This window comes from Vicugna pacos, chromosome 5 (assembly GCF_048564905.1).
Source record: "Vicugna pacos chromosome 5, VicPac4, whole genome shotgun sequence".
Lineage (NCBI taxonomy): Eukaryota > Metazoa > Chordata > Mammalia > Artiodactyla > Camelidae > Vicugna > Vicugna pacos.
This window is the reverse complement of record NC_132991.1, coordinates 29,298,820-29,313,787: the sequence shown is the minus strand read 5'-3', so window position 1 is coordinate 29,313,787 and position 14,968 is coordinate 29,298,820. Positions and strand designations below refer to the sequence as shown.

Here is a 14,968-nt window from a genome sequence, read left to right as displayed (position 1 = left end):
GTATGCAGTTTCCCTGCTGCTGTTATGAGTTACTACGAATATTTTGTTTATGAAATGTCAAGCTGCCATTTTTCTAAAGAGAAAATTGATTTGTGGAGCTATGTCATAGTGTCTGTAATACAGACAAGAGCAAAAATAATCTGGAGAATTCCTTTATCACTTTATTTCACTCCTACAGGTAAAATATAAAGAAGACTATGAAAAGAATAAAGCAAAAGCAGATTATAATGTACTTCCTGCTACAGAGAACCCACTGCTCAGGCAGCTGAAGGCAGCAGGAGATGCCCTAAGTGATGTAAGTATATTCTTGTCAATGGTGTTTTTTTTTCCAACTTAGCTGCAAGAGAGATGAAACTTCTCTCCTTCTAAAATGACTGAATGCAAATATAACTTTGAAAATACTTTAAGGCTGTGGTGTAGCAGTTTCCCTGGAACTGTCTAACCACGTGAAGGCATTAGTGCCTCTGAGTATGATGTGTGTCCGTGGGGCAGGTGGGGGGAGCTGTGGACTGAGTTCAATGGGCAAGAAAGTCCTCATTTGCTTACATGCTCCAGGTGCCTATGCCTTTGTGTGGGCCAAGAGTACATCATAGGAGTTATGTTGTGATTCTGACAGAGGCAGAAGGAGACCTTGAAAGGGGAGGAGAGAGAGAAGCAGCTACTTAGTACCTTGCCCTTGTGTTCTTCAAGCCTGCTGCAGGGAAAAGAAGATGTCCTGTGTTTCACAACTTCTCTCCCCGACCTCTGCCATTTTCTCTGTAGGTCTTGGCCTCAGAAACTATCATGTGCAGATAGCAGAACGTCAAAGATGACTCCCTAAGTCTACACAGAAATTTCTACTTGTGGAATATTAAGAGCTTGGCTAATCTATTAGGTTTAAAATAGATGAGATAAGCGAGAACTGGGCCTGGCATTAAAAGACCAACGGCTAAAGACCACTTTGACTTTGTGTATAAAGAGAGTGAATGTGAGATCAGTTGAGTTTTTCTCTTTTGGTTAGGTAGTATTAAATTTTCCAACTTTTGAGGTTTATATGTAGCTTCCTGTATAGCTTGGTTATCGTTTCTTTGTCCCTTGAATTAAGCCAGCGCCGTAGAAATATGTACCTGTGACTGAGGAGTGGGGTGAGTGGGTGGCAGGGGAGCAGCACTGTAGATGGATCTGTCCAAATAGCTCTGCTGGGAAATCAGTGCAAAGCACATGGCCTGCTTCCTAAATGAAGGGCATCTTTATCAAACACATAAAAGCCCAAGTTCAAATCCCTTTTGTTGAAAAAGACAACAATATAAAAATATTAAAAATGAATAGCACCACCTACAGTTTCGAAGCCAAACGTGAAAAAATGACAGTGATCCGCTTCATCAGTTTTGGGTTTAAAATCCGGTAGTTGTTACAGTTAAAGATGAAACCCAGCAAGAGAGAGAGTTAGTAGGCTCTGGTATGGTGTACGCCTTATTTTTAAGGTACACGGTCTGTTCTTATAATAAGGGATTTTTCCTGGGTAGAAGGAAGAAGAGAGCGTGTGTATTTCTCAGTGTGTACCAGACATTTTCCAAGAAGGATTGTTTAAAAAAAAACAATGAAGAAATTGCTGTTGCTCAAAATATTCCTGTTTGTCAGGGCACCATTAGTGCGGGAAGAGTGTGTGAGCTGGGAGGTGGAGAAGGCAGCGATTCAGAAATACACAAGAACCTCTATGGCTCAGGGCTTGGTCTGAGGCTGCATACTGGTTTCTTAGTCTTGGGAGAAGATTGAAAACTAAGGCTTTACAATAATTGCTAAGAGGAAAGTTTATCATTCATGACACCCCAATGTTTGGTTGTCAGTTTTAAAATGGTTGACAGGTAACATCTTTTTTCTTCTGTTTAGCTTTGGAAAATACCAGTGTATATAATCAGCGTGGGAGTGACAGGAATCTACTTTAACTGATTTTTTTTTCTTTGACAGAAACTATACAAAGAAAACTATGAAAAGACAAAGGCAAAGAGCATAAATTACTGCGAGACCCCCAAGTTTAAGCTTGATACAGTTCTGCAGAACTTCAGTAGTGATGTAAGCCCTCCCACAGTCATTCCTTCTGTTAAAGCAAAGACCAATCGTTTAGCCAATAAATAAACAAAATATGTTTTGTCTTTCAGACTAAATATAAAGATTCCTACTTAAAGAATATTTTGGGACATTACGTGGGCAGCTATGAGGATCCGTATCATACGCACTGCATGAAAGTCGCAGCTCAAAACAGTGATGTAAGTTCTAAGGCAGTTGTTTGACTTCGCAGATGACCCATTTTCTGGGCATGAATACGGTGGTTGCATCCTTATGTCTGATTTCTTTTCCTCATAGAAAAACTACAAAGCAGAATATGAAGAGGACCGAGGCAAAGGCTTCTTCCCCCAGACCATAACTCAAGAATATGAAGCAATCAAAAAACTAGATCAGTGTAAAGATGTAAGTCTTGTATAAACTGTTACTGTTACTGCGTTCCATGGCCTCTCGTGGTCAAGACGTGTTTAAAATTTTGACACTTTTACAAACAAATTCAAGCAAGCAGATGGTAAGAAAAACAATTTATTTTGTAGTAGATATGCATTTTTTTCCCTTGTTGTCACCCACACATTGCAAGTGCTAATTCTAGTTCATTTTCCCAAAGAAAAGTAATCAGAAATCTGAAGATACGGGGAAATTTCCTGTATAGACGTCAGAGCATCTCTCAAAGAAACTGCAGGCTAATTGGGGAGGTTGGGGGGAATGTGTTTTATTTACTACAAGTTTCTTTTCATTGGAGGGGTGGGGTTTTGCTTGCTTGGCCTGTAGGCCAACTTGGATTTGGCAAGCCATGCTGCTAAACCTGATTTCCTTTCCCCTCACAGCACACCTACAAAGTCCATCCAGATAAGACAAAATTCACTCAAGTTACCGACTCTCCTGTTCTGGTACAAGCCCAAGTCAATACCAAACAGCTGAGTGATGTAAGTTCCCCTAAATATCCAAGAATCCAGTTATGAGGGATAACATATCATAACTCTATACGTGAAATCCAGGGACTTGTCACATTTATGCAAAAGGCTACATAAGTTCTAACAAGATACCTGTTACTGGTAGATATTTGTAATCACCAAAAGTGCTTTCCTATTTAGTAACTGTGCATCTTCTTGGGTGGATAACAATCATAGTGGAAGAATTCTGCAAGGGAAACTCAGGTAGCTTAATGTACTAGGAAGAACATGAGTTTTCGGGTCAGGCAAAACTGGATTCAAATTCCATCTCTGTCGTTTATGACCTGGGGGCCTAGGCAAGTTGTTTAACCTCTCATACCTCATTGTTCCCTTTTGTAATTCGTGGTGGTTTTGAAGATTAAGTGAAAGGAGATATGTACGTGGTACATGTACTGGCCCCGAGCATGTATTCAGTAGATGGGATTTCTCTCTCCCTCTCTCTCAAATAAATTTTTAGGAAATAGTCTTTGAGATATGCTTTATCAGATGAGTTTTAATTGTGAATCTCCAAACTTGTGTTGAACTAAAAAAAAAGAAAAAAAGAAAAGAAAAGTAACCTCAGTGATTTATGGCCAGAAATGGTGATCCACGAACAATAATGTATGTGAGGGGAGGTAACCAGATTTGCTAGGAAAGATTCCCCAGTGAGTGAGCATTGACCACAGAAAGTAAGAAAATCTGTCACTCTCAGAACCTATGGGACCAACTGTGACATGCTTCTATGGAAGCATGGGTAGGAGAGCTTTAGTGTGTGAAAGCACCACCTCCTTCCATTAGGGTCCTGCCACGGTGACAGATGTGGTAACAGCTGTCACCTCTCCACCACACAAGTGTCGGTACTGCAAGGTGTCCTGCCCCCTCTGGATTTTTCTTTTGATCTTAACAACTTTGTCAGTTGTTGTTTAACCAAATGTATTTTACATTTTATCTTATGAAATGTACTACACAAAATTTTTGGGGGGGTGGATTTCAAAACAATTCTTCTGAATTGAGAGCTAATTGACTCATTTTTCTCTCTGCCTTTCTCAGCTAAATTACAAAGCAAAGCATGAAAATGAAAAGTTCAAGTGCCATATACCTCCAGATACTCCTGCCCTTATCCAGCACAGAATCAACGCCTATAACCTGAGTGATGTGAGTTCCTCGTGCACTATGCCATATGATACACTGACGACTGTGCCTTTATTTTTGGATTGCCTCATTGAATAAATATTTCAGTGTTAAAGATGGGAATAACAGTTAACATTTGTATCATGTTCCTATGCCTCTTCCTGGGTAACTTTGGACTCACTTTATAAAATATGTGTAGCAAACTTACAAGTAACTTCATACAGTGGGACAATCTTAATACATTTTAACCAGCCCTCAAAATACCACCACTCATGCATGCTAAATTGCAAATCTTAACCTTAGCTCTTTTAGGCATATATTCTTTTATACTATACTGCAATTAATTCTCCTTCAGAAGTTGGTATGTTTAGATACAATTTCATTTCATTTATTCCCCAGGCTGATAATGCCCCTTATTTCACACAAATGATACTTATTTCTACATGTAAGAGAACTGGCACTAAGGAAGATGTAGAGTACTCAGAAGGCATAAGGCCTGATATCCATTGCTATCTTTCATTTCCAAATTTAATTTTATAGAAAAATCAAACTACCCTTCAGGATTTCAGTTTCTTGACAGCAATTCTGTAGATAAGTACTAAGATTATCCAATATCAATGAATATTGTAATAATTCATGAAATAATGTTTTCAGAGGACTTTGAGATCAAATAAAAATGATGCCTTTGTACTAAATAAAAAGAAATTACAGAATATTTGTGCCATTCCATAGTATATAGTATTAGGAATCAAATATTAGTATGATAACTAGAATTAAGTTAATTTAATGAAATATCCTAATGGAGAGTAGAGAAGCTTAATCTTGGAAAATTAGAAATTCAGCTCAAGGAGAATTGTCTGAAATATGCATGATTTCTTAAGCAATGAAATGGTCTATTTATTTTCTGTTAGGACAAGGTACTGGATTACCCTTTAGTCTTTAAATTGTCATAACATGCATATCACTTACCCATTCCTGTGCTGAAATTTTTTTTCCAGAATATTTATAAGCATGACTGGGAGAAGACCAAAGCTAAGAAGTTCGACATTAAAGTGGACGCCATTCCCCTGCTGGCAGCCAAAGCCAACACAAAGAACACTAGTGATGTGAGTGTGGCATGGGCACCTGGGCAGGGGGACCTGAGCGATGCTTCCTGATGAGTGGGATCTGGCACGTGTGATGTCTTTGCAGGTGATGTACAAGAAAGGCTATGAGAAAAGCAAAGGGAAGATGATTGGAGCCCTCAGCATTAATGATGATCCCAAGATGCTGCACTCTTTGAAGACGGCCAAAAACCAGAGTGATGTGAGTGCTTTTGTGACTCTGTCTTGTTTTCAGATGCAGCCATACTTACTGTTTAATATATGCTTGGATGGGACATCAGCCTAAATGAAATCTCAGATTGAGGATGACAAATCAAACATGAAAGTGTTTTTCCTAGAAATGGGCTCAGTATCTCAGTATGTCTACACGCCTATTAATTCCATGCCATGACCTGACTTAAGATACTTTGTAAAAATACATACAGAAAAATAAAAGGCAAAAAGTGGGAAAACAAGGCTATAGACAAAGTAGGAAAAACTTGATGAAGCATAACCTCAAAAGCAAAGTACTGTAAGAATTTTATAAAATATTGATCTCATTTTAAAGACTTTAAAATAATTAAAATACTTGTTAAAATAAAACAAAACTCTTTGCAAAAATTGATTTTCTAATTCAGAGCAAAAAAAGAAATACTCTCTATTCTGTATCATTTATAAATATTCCTTTCTTTATTGAGTATATTTTTGAATTTATTTATGGAAGAATTGAATATGAAGAAATATATTATACACACAGTAAAACAGAAAAACCATTTTTGTGTATTATTGTTATAAAATAAAATATTAGGTCTTAATAATAAAAACCAGCTTCCAGAGGTGTTTAAAATGTGTTTTCATCAAGTGCGGAGCTGAATACTTTTCTACAACTGTGCCTAAGTATCTAAGCTCCGCCTTATACCTTTCGCAGTATTTCACACCAGCTCTTAAAAAAAATCATTTTCCTTCAAACATGTTCAAGTGGAAAAAGTTATTTTAGGACAAAAATTTGGTTAGGCAGCACCATTGGTGACCTCTGATTTATTCTTGCGGAGAAATATTAGGGTAAGTCACATAAACGTATTTATGGTTTCTAGCAGACTGGATCATACAAGAAATGAGCCTCTATCATATTCATTCTGTTTTTTTGCATGGTAGAAAATGAATGCTGGAAAAATACAAAATTTGCCCTTTCAGTTAAAGTATAGCAATGACATGAAAGTCTTCTAGTCTGTGAAATATATTCTTTTATTTTCTTCATTTAATTTTCTTTTTCCTTTGACAGAGATTATACAGGGAAAACTATGAGAAGACGAAGGCAAGGAGCATGAATTACTGTGAGACCCCTAAATATCAACTTGATACTCTGCTGAAGAAGTTCAGTGAGGTTCGAAAGGCCACAGTTACCTCTGGGGTTTGAGGGCTTTCCTACACTTTGACAAATAACTGTCAATTTGAGTTATGTATGTTTTCTTTTTCAGGCTAAATATAAGGATTCATATGTACAGGATGTTTTGGGACATTATATAGGCAGCTTTGAAGACCCATATCAAATACACTGCATGAAAGTTTCAGCTCAAAACAGTGACGTAAGTTTGAAGACAGTTGTTCATGCTTCTCGGTGACGTTGTCTGGGGGCGATAACAGTCGTGATATGTTTTTGTTGTTCCTCATTACAGAAAAATTACAAAGCAGAATATGAAGAAGATAAAGGGAAATGCTATTTCCCTCAGACAATAACTCAAGAATATGAAGCAATCAAGAAGCTAGACCAGTGTAAAGATGTAAGTCAGCTTGTGAATTCTTGCTATTGGGCTTGGGATTCTTGTGCCATCTAGTGGTAAATTTAGCAGGAGTTTAAATGTTAGCATCTAATGGTTAGCAGATGTTAAAATTTAAATGTTATTTTTTGGGTAGAATTGGGGAACACAAAAATTACTGTGAAGAAGCCTATTTGTTACAAATAATTCCAGGTTTTATAAATCTTTATTTCTACTGATTTATATTTACATGGCTTTAGGGGAATGAGGGGACATGTTGATTTGTAAGAGGTAAGTGTTCATGCATTTAACAAATCTACCTAAGGGGCAAGCATGTACCAGGCACTGTCCTTGGTGCTGAGAAAGAATAGGGGACAAGTTGGGCTACCCCTTGTGGAGCGTGCATTTGAGAGGGAGAGACAGACAATAAACAGAGTACAGAAACAATGAAGGTATCAGGCAATGATAAGAAACTAATGTAGAATGATGCTGCAAAATAAAAATGGGATGACCTGGGAGAGAGAGACTGGATCAGTACCAGAGACTGGGTGGTTGAGGAAGGTCTAAGTCAGCAATATATAGCCTTGCCAAGATCCAGGGAAGAGCAGTGGGAAGAACAGCCTACGAAGAGACAAGCTCATCATGTAAGGACTTGAAAGGATGAGGTGACTGAAACTGGGGTGGGGAGGGAAGGAGGGACAGTAGTAAGAGGTAAAATGGTAGGAGATGAAGGAGGGGATGGATTCTGTCCAGAATTGAATCTAAGTCCAGTGGAGACCCATTGGAGGGCTTTGGCAGGGGGAAGTTTAATCTGGTTGCTGAATTGCAGCAGGGGGACCAGTTTAGAAGCAACTTCAGGAGAGAGAGATTAAGAAAGAGAGAGGAAGTGAGAACATATCATTCAAGTTTTCAGGAACAAAACAAACTATTTTTGGTTGGAAACTTTACATGCTATTCTGTATGTGAACAAGAATATAAAGATACATTATGAAATTTCATTAACAAACATCTTTTCTAGCATACCTACAAAGTTCATCCAGATAAGACCAAATTCACAGCCGTCACTGATACTCCTGTACTGTTGCAAGCCCAGCTCAACACGAAACAGCTTAGTGATGTAAGTGCCCTGATAAATGCAAGTGTGGGTGACCCAGAATGCTTTGCTTATTTGAGACGTAAGCATTTATATATTTCATCCTCATGGGCTCATCTATCATTCCAGTAATGTCACTTTTCAAGATTTATTCAGTAAAATGCAAATGAAGCTGCTAGATTGAATTGTAGCCTCAAGAAAAATGGAGTTAGACAATAGTAAAAAAATAATAATGCTTCAATAACTCATTGGTTTTTAGTGGGAATTTGCTCATTAGGATCTGTCACATACCAAAAATAATGCATACTAAAACTTCACGGCAACTTAAAGAACAACAACAGAAGTACCCACTTGGCCAGGTAACAAGGCAAGCTTTTCCCGTCCCTGAGTTTGCTAACAAAGACTTTACAGAAAGAAAAAGAGCCCAGAAACAAGAAAGGTGGCAGGCAATCATAAGAAGACTAATATCGGATGATGATGCAGAACTAAAATCAGATGTTGTGGGAGAGAGTTACTGGGTGGGCGCTTTGGATTAAGTGGCCAAGGAAGGTCTAAAATAGAAGGGTCCAGCCAGGCAGCAGTGCTTCACAAATATTCATGTGTGTGTGAATCACCCAGTCACCCTGTGAAAACGCAGGCTGTGGTTCAGTAGGCCAAGGGACCAATGGTCTGACTGGTAAGTTCCCAGGTGACACTGAGGTGCTGATTGGTAGACCCCACTTTGAGCAGCAAGGTGCAAACACAGCTAAATCCTGAGGAGTAGCACATGCTTCTCAAGACAGGGAAATGGAATATTCCACTTGCCCTACTATAAAATGAGTTTTAGTAGCACTAATTAGCTCATGTGCAGCTGGTAAAGGAGAGAGCAACATCAGTATAGTCCATAAGACACAATGATTCTATGCAACATGTTAATATTTTGTGCCCAGATAAAGGACAGCTAAACATTAACATCACTGCCCCACCTGAACTTGGCGAGCTGCAGAGGAATGGGGTGCTATCTGTGGTGCCCAGGCACCACCCGCTCTTCTCATTGGCCTGGTGGGCTCTATTTTGGAGGTGCTTAATGCACAGTTCTCAGTCTTGTGCATTTGCCTTTAACTCCAAAATTCAACAGCCTCATTCCCTCTTTACACTTTCTTCCTTCCTCCTAATGTCACTTTTTAAAAATTTCAAATGAAGTCTTGTATTTTATATCTTTAGTAAGAATTTATAATCTTCTTAATTGTGCTAGCATTTTATCTAGAATTATTATTGTTTTTGTCAGTGCTCTGATTACATAGATTCTGAGTGTTCGTGCTCTCAAGGCATACCCTAGAGGACAGTGAGACTCCCATGTATACATCATGGCAGCATTTACGAAACAACAGCCCAAAGTTTGTTTATGCCACAGTCCATGAAAAAGGGAGTGAGTCTGGGCTCCATGCTGGATTTTGACTGGATTGACAATTTCTTTGAAGCATTTTCTAATAATGACTTAGCTATATACACTCTCCTATGTAAACGCTAGGAAATCCCTGTCCTGAACTGTTTGGCTATCCTTTACTGTTTTTCAGGTGAATTACAAGGCAAAACATGAAGGTGAGAAGTTCAAGTGCAACATACCAGCAGATGCTCCACAGTTTATACAACACAGAGTCAATGCCTATAACCTGAGTGATGTGAGTACCAGAGCCACAGAAACCCATGTCGATAAATGCATGCAGAGGAAATGTTGTGGGTGCTTAAAAAGACCAAATTAGGAGTTATGCAAATAAACAACCATTGAGATTGTTAGCAGAGCATTAAGTGGAGCGTCTAAAGCCTAAATTCTCTTAAGGCTCTTAGGTAGCCATCAGATATCATTTCCCACAGTCTCTGTTACAGTGAGAAACATTCTTTCAATTATCATTTTCCCTGCCCCTTCCCACATATGCTGATCCTTAAAGTTTTACAAGATCTCTCACATGTAAATGTCATACTTCACTTTCTGCACATGGTTGTCGTTTTATATTATCCTTTGTACATCAAGATGGCAGAGTCTTTAGAAAGTTCCCAGAACTTTGGAAAGGAATATATTACACTTTGTGGTGGATGGGGAGAAGCTGGATGATACATAAATCAATAGCTACACTACTATTTGGTAAATATATTATTTATAGGTAAAATAAGTCTCTATATGCAGGTTCTCAGTCTGTTTTTAAATTTTCACTGAGTTCATCTGTGTTAGATGTTGTTCTTACCATTTTCACGCTGCAATTTTCCTGTCCAGAATATTTATAAGCATGACTGGGAGAAGACCAAAGCTAAGAAGTTCAACATTAAAGTGGACGCCATTCCCCTACTGGCAGCCAAAGCCAACACAAAGAACACTAGTGATGTGAGTGTGGCATGGGCACCTGGGCAGGGGGACCTGAGCGATGCTTCCTGATGAGTGGGATCTGGCACGTGTGATGTCTTTGCAGGTGATGTACAAGAAAGGCTATGAGAAAAGCAAAGGGAAGATGATTGGAGCCCTCAGCATTAATGATGATCCCAAGATGCTGCACTCTTTGAAGACGGCCAAAAACCAGAGTGATGTGAGTGCTTTTGTGACTCTGTCTTTCAAGACTATGTCCTAGTTAACACACCCAAGGATAGTGATGGGAAAGGGTTCCATATCCATGGGCTCTCTCAGGTTCATGACAACAAGCAGCTGAGAAGAACTTTAGACGTAGACTGATTCCCAGGCTCTTGCACCCCTCATGATTGAGGAGGGAAATTAATGATTTGTATTTGATCTCCATTTCACTTTGAAAAACCTGTATGTTCATATTTAATAGAACATTGATTGTAATTCTCAGTACCTTTTGGAAAAGATAAAGACATTTTGATACTTTCTAATTGAAAAATAACTTTTAAAATTATGATACACTGGAATTTGACACAACATTGTAGAATGACTATAACTCAGTAAAAAAAATGTTTTAAAAAAGTGTATTTTGGAAGAAAATCATGAGTCAGAGATAAAAATCTAAGTTTAGCTAACATTACTCTTTATTGATTTTAGTCATTAATATTGGCCTAGGTCCAAGAAAAATATTCCATTGATTTTAGGCCCCTTTGAGAATCTGATAGATTTGGACCATCCCTTTAGAAAAATGGACTTTTTAAAATGACTTTTGCCTGACTTCCAGAGAATTCATAGATTCCCTAAGGATTATCTTTGGTCCATCTCCTTCCAGTTAAATATATTAGAAGGAAGATTACATTCTCTAGGAAAGCTAAAAGATCAGACTATTTGCAAAAGGAATTTGTACAGGAGATTTATGATGCACACTTACACTTGCTGGCTTGGGTCACTGTCTTTAGCTCTTACGTGATTACAGGGAGATCTAATGGGTTTAGAAGTTTCCTAAAGGCACTGGGTCTGAATTCTTCTCTCTGTTAGGGTAATTGGTGAGCAGACATGATGAAGCTGGGACTTTGACCTAATCAGCATCCTGTCTAACCATTCCAGAAAACCAGCCAATGAAAGTGCCTTCCGAGGCTCAGTCAGGACATTTGGTTTATGAGAACACTGTACACAGGGGCAGCTGTTCTCCTTTGAGGTCTTATAACTGCTCCAAACTGAAGCTTCTTTTAAATTGTTACCAAAATTAAACTTAGAATGAAAAGACATTTGGGATTCTCAGTGGGGCTTATCTGTTGTCGAAAGTAGAATAGTCTGGTTGAAAAATCAGTAACTATTTATTTAAAGATGACTTTAGAAACCTCAAGAAGTCAAGTGTGCAGCTCTACTTATGAAGTAGTCATTTTACAAAATCAGAAGTATGAAATGATTGTCATATGATATTTGACAATTTAAGAAGTACTTCAGTGGAAAAACTCTTCAAAAGTTAGATTGCCTTAGTAGGAATAATACTAGTCAGTGGTCTTTGAAAAACCTTGTTTTAAAGCAAAATAATAACTGGTTGAAGCAGAAGCTGTGGCCCATTCCTGATATCTGACAGTTCCTCTTTGATCTAAGAAAAGATTTTAGAAGATCTGTCCATATATGATTGGGGGCAGAGGAGCTTTAGTGATGTGGAATATATGATCAAATTTTAGGAAATAAATAACATTTCAGATGTTTGGGTTTGTTTCTCTAACTCACATTTATAGTTTATGAGAGATCTCTGTTCTTTTCTGGAAACCCATTGAAGATTCATGCTAATAAATGATAATGTTCTATTCACAGCATGAATATCGTAAAGACTATGAAAAGTCAAAAACTATCTACACGGCACCTCTTGATATGCTCCAAGTCACTCAAGCTAAGAAATCTCAGGCAATTGCCAGTGACGTGGACTATAAACACCCCTTACACAGTTACAGCTACCCTCCTGACAGCGTCAACGTGGACCTCGCCAAGAAGGCTTATGCACTGCAGAGTGATGTGAGTAGTCAGACTTTCGCTATTTCCTCTTTTTAAGATAGAAACTGAAAAGAATTTCTTCTTTCTTTTAATGGGCATACTGGGGATTGAACCCAGGACCTTATGCATTCTAAGCATGTGCTCTACCACTGAGCTATACCCCCCCACCCTCCAAAAAGGATTTCTAAGCTGAGTGATATTTTTGGCAATTCTAAGAAATGTCTGCATTGTCATCTGTATGTAGTAAGTATGTAATGGAATAATGATCCTTGGGGTCTATAAGTGCATACTATTTAGAGTTAAAGAGACCTGGGTCTGGCAGGCACACCATCACTGTTTCCTTTTGGGAAAGTTATCAGTGTTGCTGAGTTTAGAGTCCTCATTGTAAAATTGGAATAAAACAAAAGAATTGTTTTGAGTATTTAAATGCATTCAAAATACTCTTAGCACGGTGCCAGGCCCCGGTGAATTCTCAAAACCATGGTGATGTTATCATTATCACCACTATCATAATCACCACATTCATCATTATCAGTATTTTTTGTATAGATTGCCATCTTATCCAAAAATAAAATGTCCTATTATTTAAAGCTGGGGTTTATAATAGCTGGGTTTTTTCTGCAGGTCAGAACATCCTTGGGCACGTCAATTTATCTGAGCTACACAATTGAACACTTTATCCTAACAATTCTGTTTTTTTCAAATGATAAAATACATATAACATAAAATTTGCCATCTTTACCATTTTTAAGTGGACAGTTCAGTAGTAAATTCCATTCACAATGTTGTGCAACCAACCTCCAGAAATTTTTCATCTTGTAAAGCTGAAAACTCTGTACACATTAAGCAACTGCCCATTTCTTTTTCCTCTTTACTTTTTGTCTCTGAGTTGGACTACTCTAAAGACCTCATATAAATGGAATCATACAGTGTTTTTCTTTTTGTGACTGGCTTATTTCACTGAGCATAATGTCCTCAAGGTTCATCCATGTTGTAGTGTGTGTCAGAGTTTCCTTCCTTTCGTGGCTGAATAATATTCCATTGTATGTGTCTACCACATTTGGTTTGTCCATTTATCTGTCAGTGATCATTTGGGTTGCTTCCATCTTTTGGCTATTGTGAATAATGCTACAATGAACATGGGTGTATGAATATCTTTGAGACCCTGCTTTCAATTCTTTTGAGTATATACCCAGAAGTAGAATCGCTGGATGGTACAGTAGTTCTACTTTTAATTTGGGGGAGGGGGGACCACTATACTATTTTCCACAGCAGCTACACAATTTTGCATTCCCATCACTAATAATGCTATTTTACGCATTCTTATCTGTTTCATTTTGCTGTTTCTTCCTCCAAAAAGATCATAAGTTTTTCAAAGACAAGGAACCAAATGGTTTCTTGATTTTTCGTTCTAGTGAAAAGGTCCGTACTAAAGAACAATGACTTGAATTTTGTATCTAGAATGTACCTGTCAGGTATCACATATAGCCAGACAACTAGAGTAGCTAATTATTTTAATAGCATCAAGTAACCCCCCCTAAATAGGACCAATTCCAAGTGATAACTGCTCTCCATTAGCAAATTAATGTATATGACTATTTTAAAGGGCATTGTTAGCCAATGTAGAGACACTCCTAAACTGACCATTACACCTGAAGGGCAATGTGTGCAAACACTTAATACAAATAACAACTATCAAGTCTTATCTAATAGAAAGTGAGCAAAATTATCCACCTTCAATATGACCTACAGTCCTAATCTGACTATAGAAACAATATATTTAGTGTTCTAGTGAGCAAATATCTCACATTTGATAGTCTGAATATAACAATTTCATTTATTCTTTGAACTTAGCATTTCTTGATTGGAATTATAATTCCACATACTTTGGAAATAAGGATGAAGTGGAATACATGCCAACTAGAATGAACAGTGAAAACCTAAGGACCGTTAAAATCTCTCCCCAAGGAAATGTTTAAACTAACCTTAATGTCTGGAGTAAGGAAAGTGGTCAGAAATCTTAAAAGCATTCTTTTGGGTAAAATGTTAATTTTACAAATATGGATGATGTTGAGTAAAGAAATGTAACCTTTCTCTTGGTGTTTTAGGTGGAATACAAAGCTGACTACAACAGCTGGATGAAAGGGTGTGGCTGGGTACCTCTGGGGTCCTTAGAAGTGGAAAAGGCAAAGCGAGCTTCAGACATTCTGAATGAGGTAAAGCCATCGTGTCTCTGAGAGTCAGAGACAGATTTGTGAAGGTGTCGTGTTAAACCACCCCCCCCAAACCATGGGAAGTGCATCCTTCACTGGTTCATTCTCTAAAATTGTTGCTGCAGTAAAAAAACAAACAAAAAACCAACCAAATTTATCAAGTGCATGAATTATCTATGTAGATAAGCATACCTCTTTACATCACCAAAGTCATTTATGTTAACCATTCATGATAGAAATATTTTAACAACTTTATGGAGGTATAATTTGCATACCATTAAACTCATGTATTTTACCTTGACAAGTTTTAATAAATTCATAGTTGTATAGCCATCCGCACAA

General features: G+C 37.9%; 1 protein-coding gene and 1 non-coding gene across 2 annotated transcripts in view; one reads left to right on the top strand and one right to left on the bottom strand.

Annotated features, from left to right (window-relative positions):
* The window catches only part of NEB (nebulin), a 204,039-nt gene that overhangs the window by 25,320 nt on the left and 163,751 nt on the right, over positions 1-14,968 (top strand). Inside the window, exons 13-29 of the mRNA XM_072960953.1 lie at positions 179-295; positions 1,948-2,052; positions 2,139-2,246; positions 2,344-2,448; positions 2,871-2,969; positions 4,026-4,130; positions 5,105-5,212; positions 5,298-5,411; positions 6,471-6,572; positions 6,667-6,774; positions 6,865-6,969; positions 7,964-8,062; positions 9,595-9,699; positions 10,290-10,397; positions 10,483-10,596; positions 12,237-12,434; positions 14,522-14,629. Coding sequence (XP_072817054.1) covers positions 179-295; positions 1,948-2,052; positions 2,139-2,246; positions 2,344-2,448; positions 2,871-2,969; positions 4,026-4,130; positions 5,105-5,212; positions 5,298-5,411; positions 6,471-6,572; positions 6,667-6,774; positions 6,865-6,969; positions 7,964-8,062; positions 9,595-9,699; positions 10,290-10,397; positions 10,483-10,596; positions 12,237-12,434; positions 14,522-14,629 — 1,908 coding nt within the window. The remainder of the gene's footprint in view (positions 1-178; positions 296-1,947; positions 2,053-2,138; positions 2,247-2,343; positions 2,449-2,870; positions 2,970-4,025; positions 4,131-5,104; positions 5,213-5,297; positions 5,412-6,470; positions 6,573-6,666; positions 6,775-6,864; positions 6,970-7,963; positions 8,063-9,594; positions 9,700-10,289; positions 10,398-10,482; positions 10,597-12,236; positions 12,435-14,521; positions 14,630-14,968) is intronic.
* TRNAS-AGA (transfer RNA serine (anticodon AGA)) lies at positions 12,506-12,577 on the bottom strand. Its single transcript has one exon. It is a non-coding gene; the product is annotated as a tRNA-Ser (tRNA).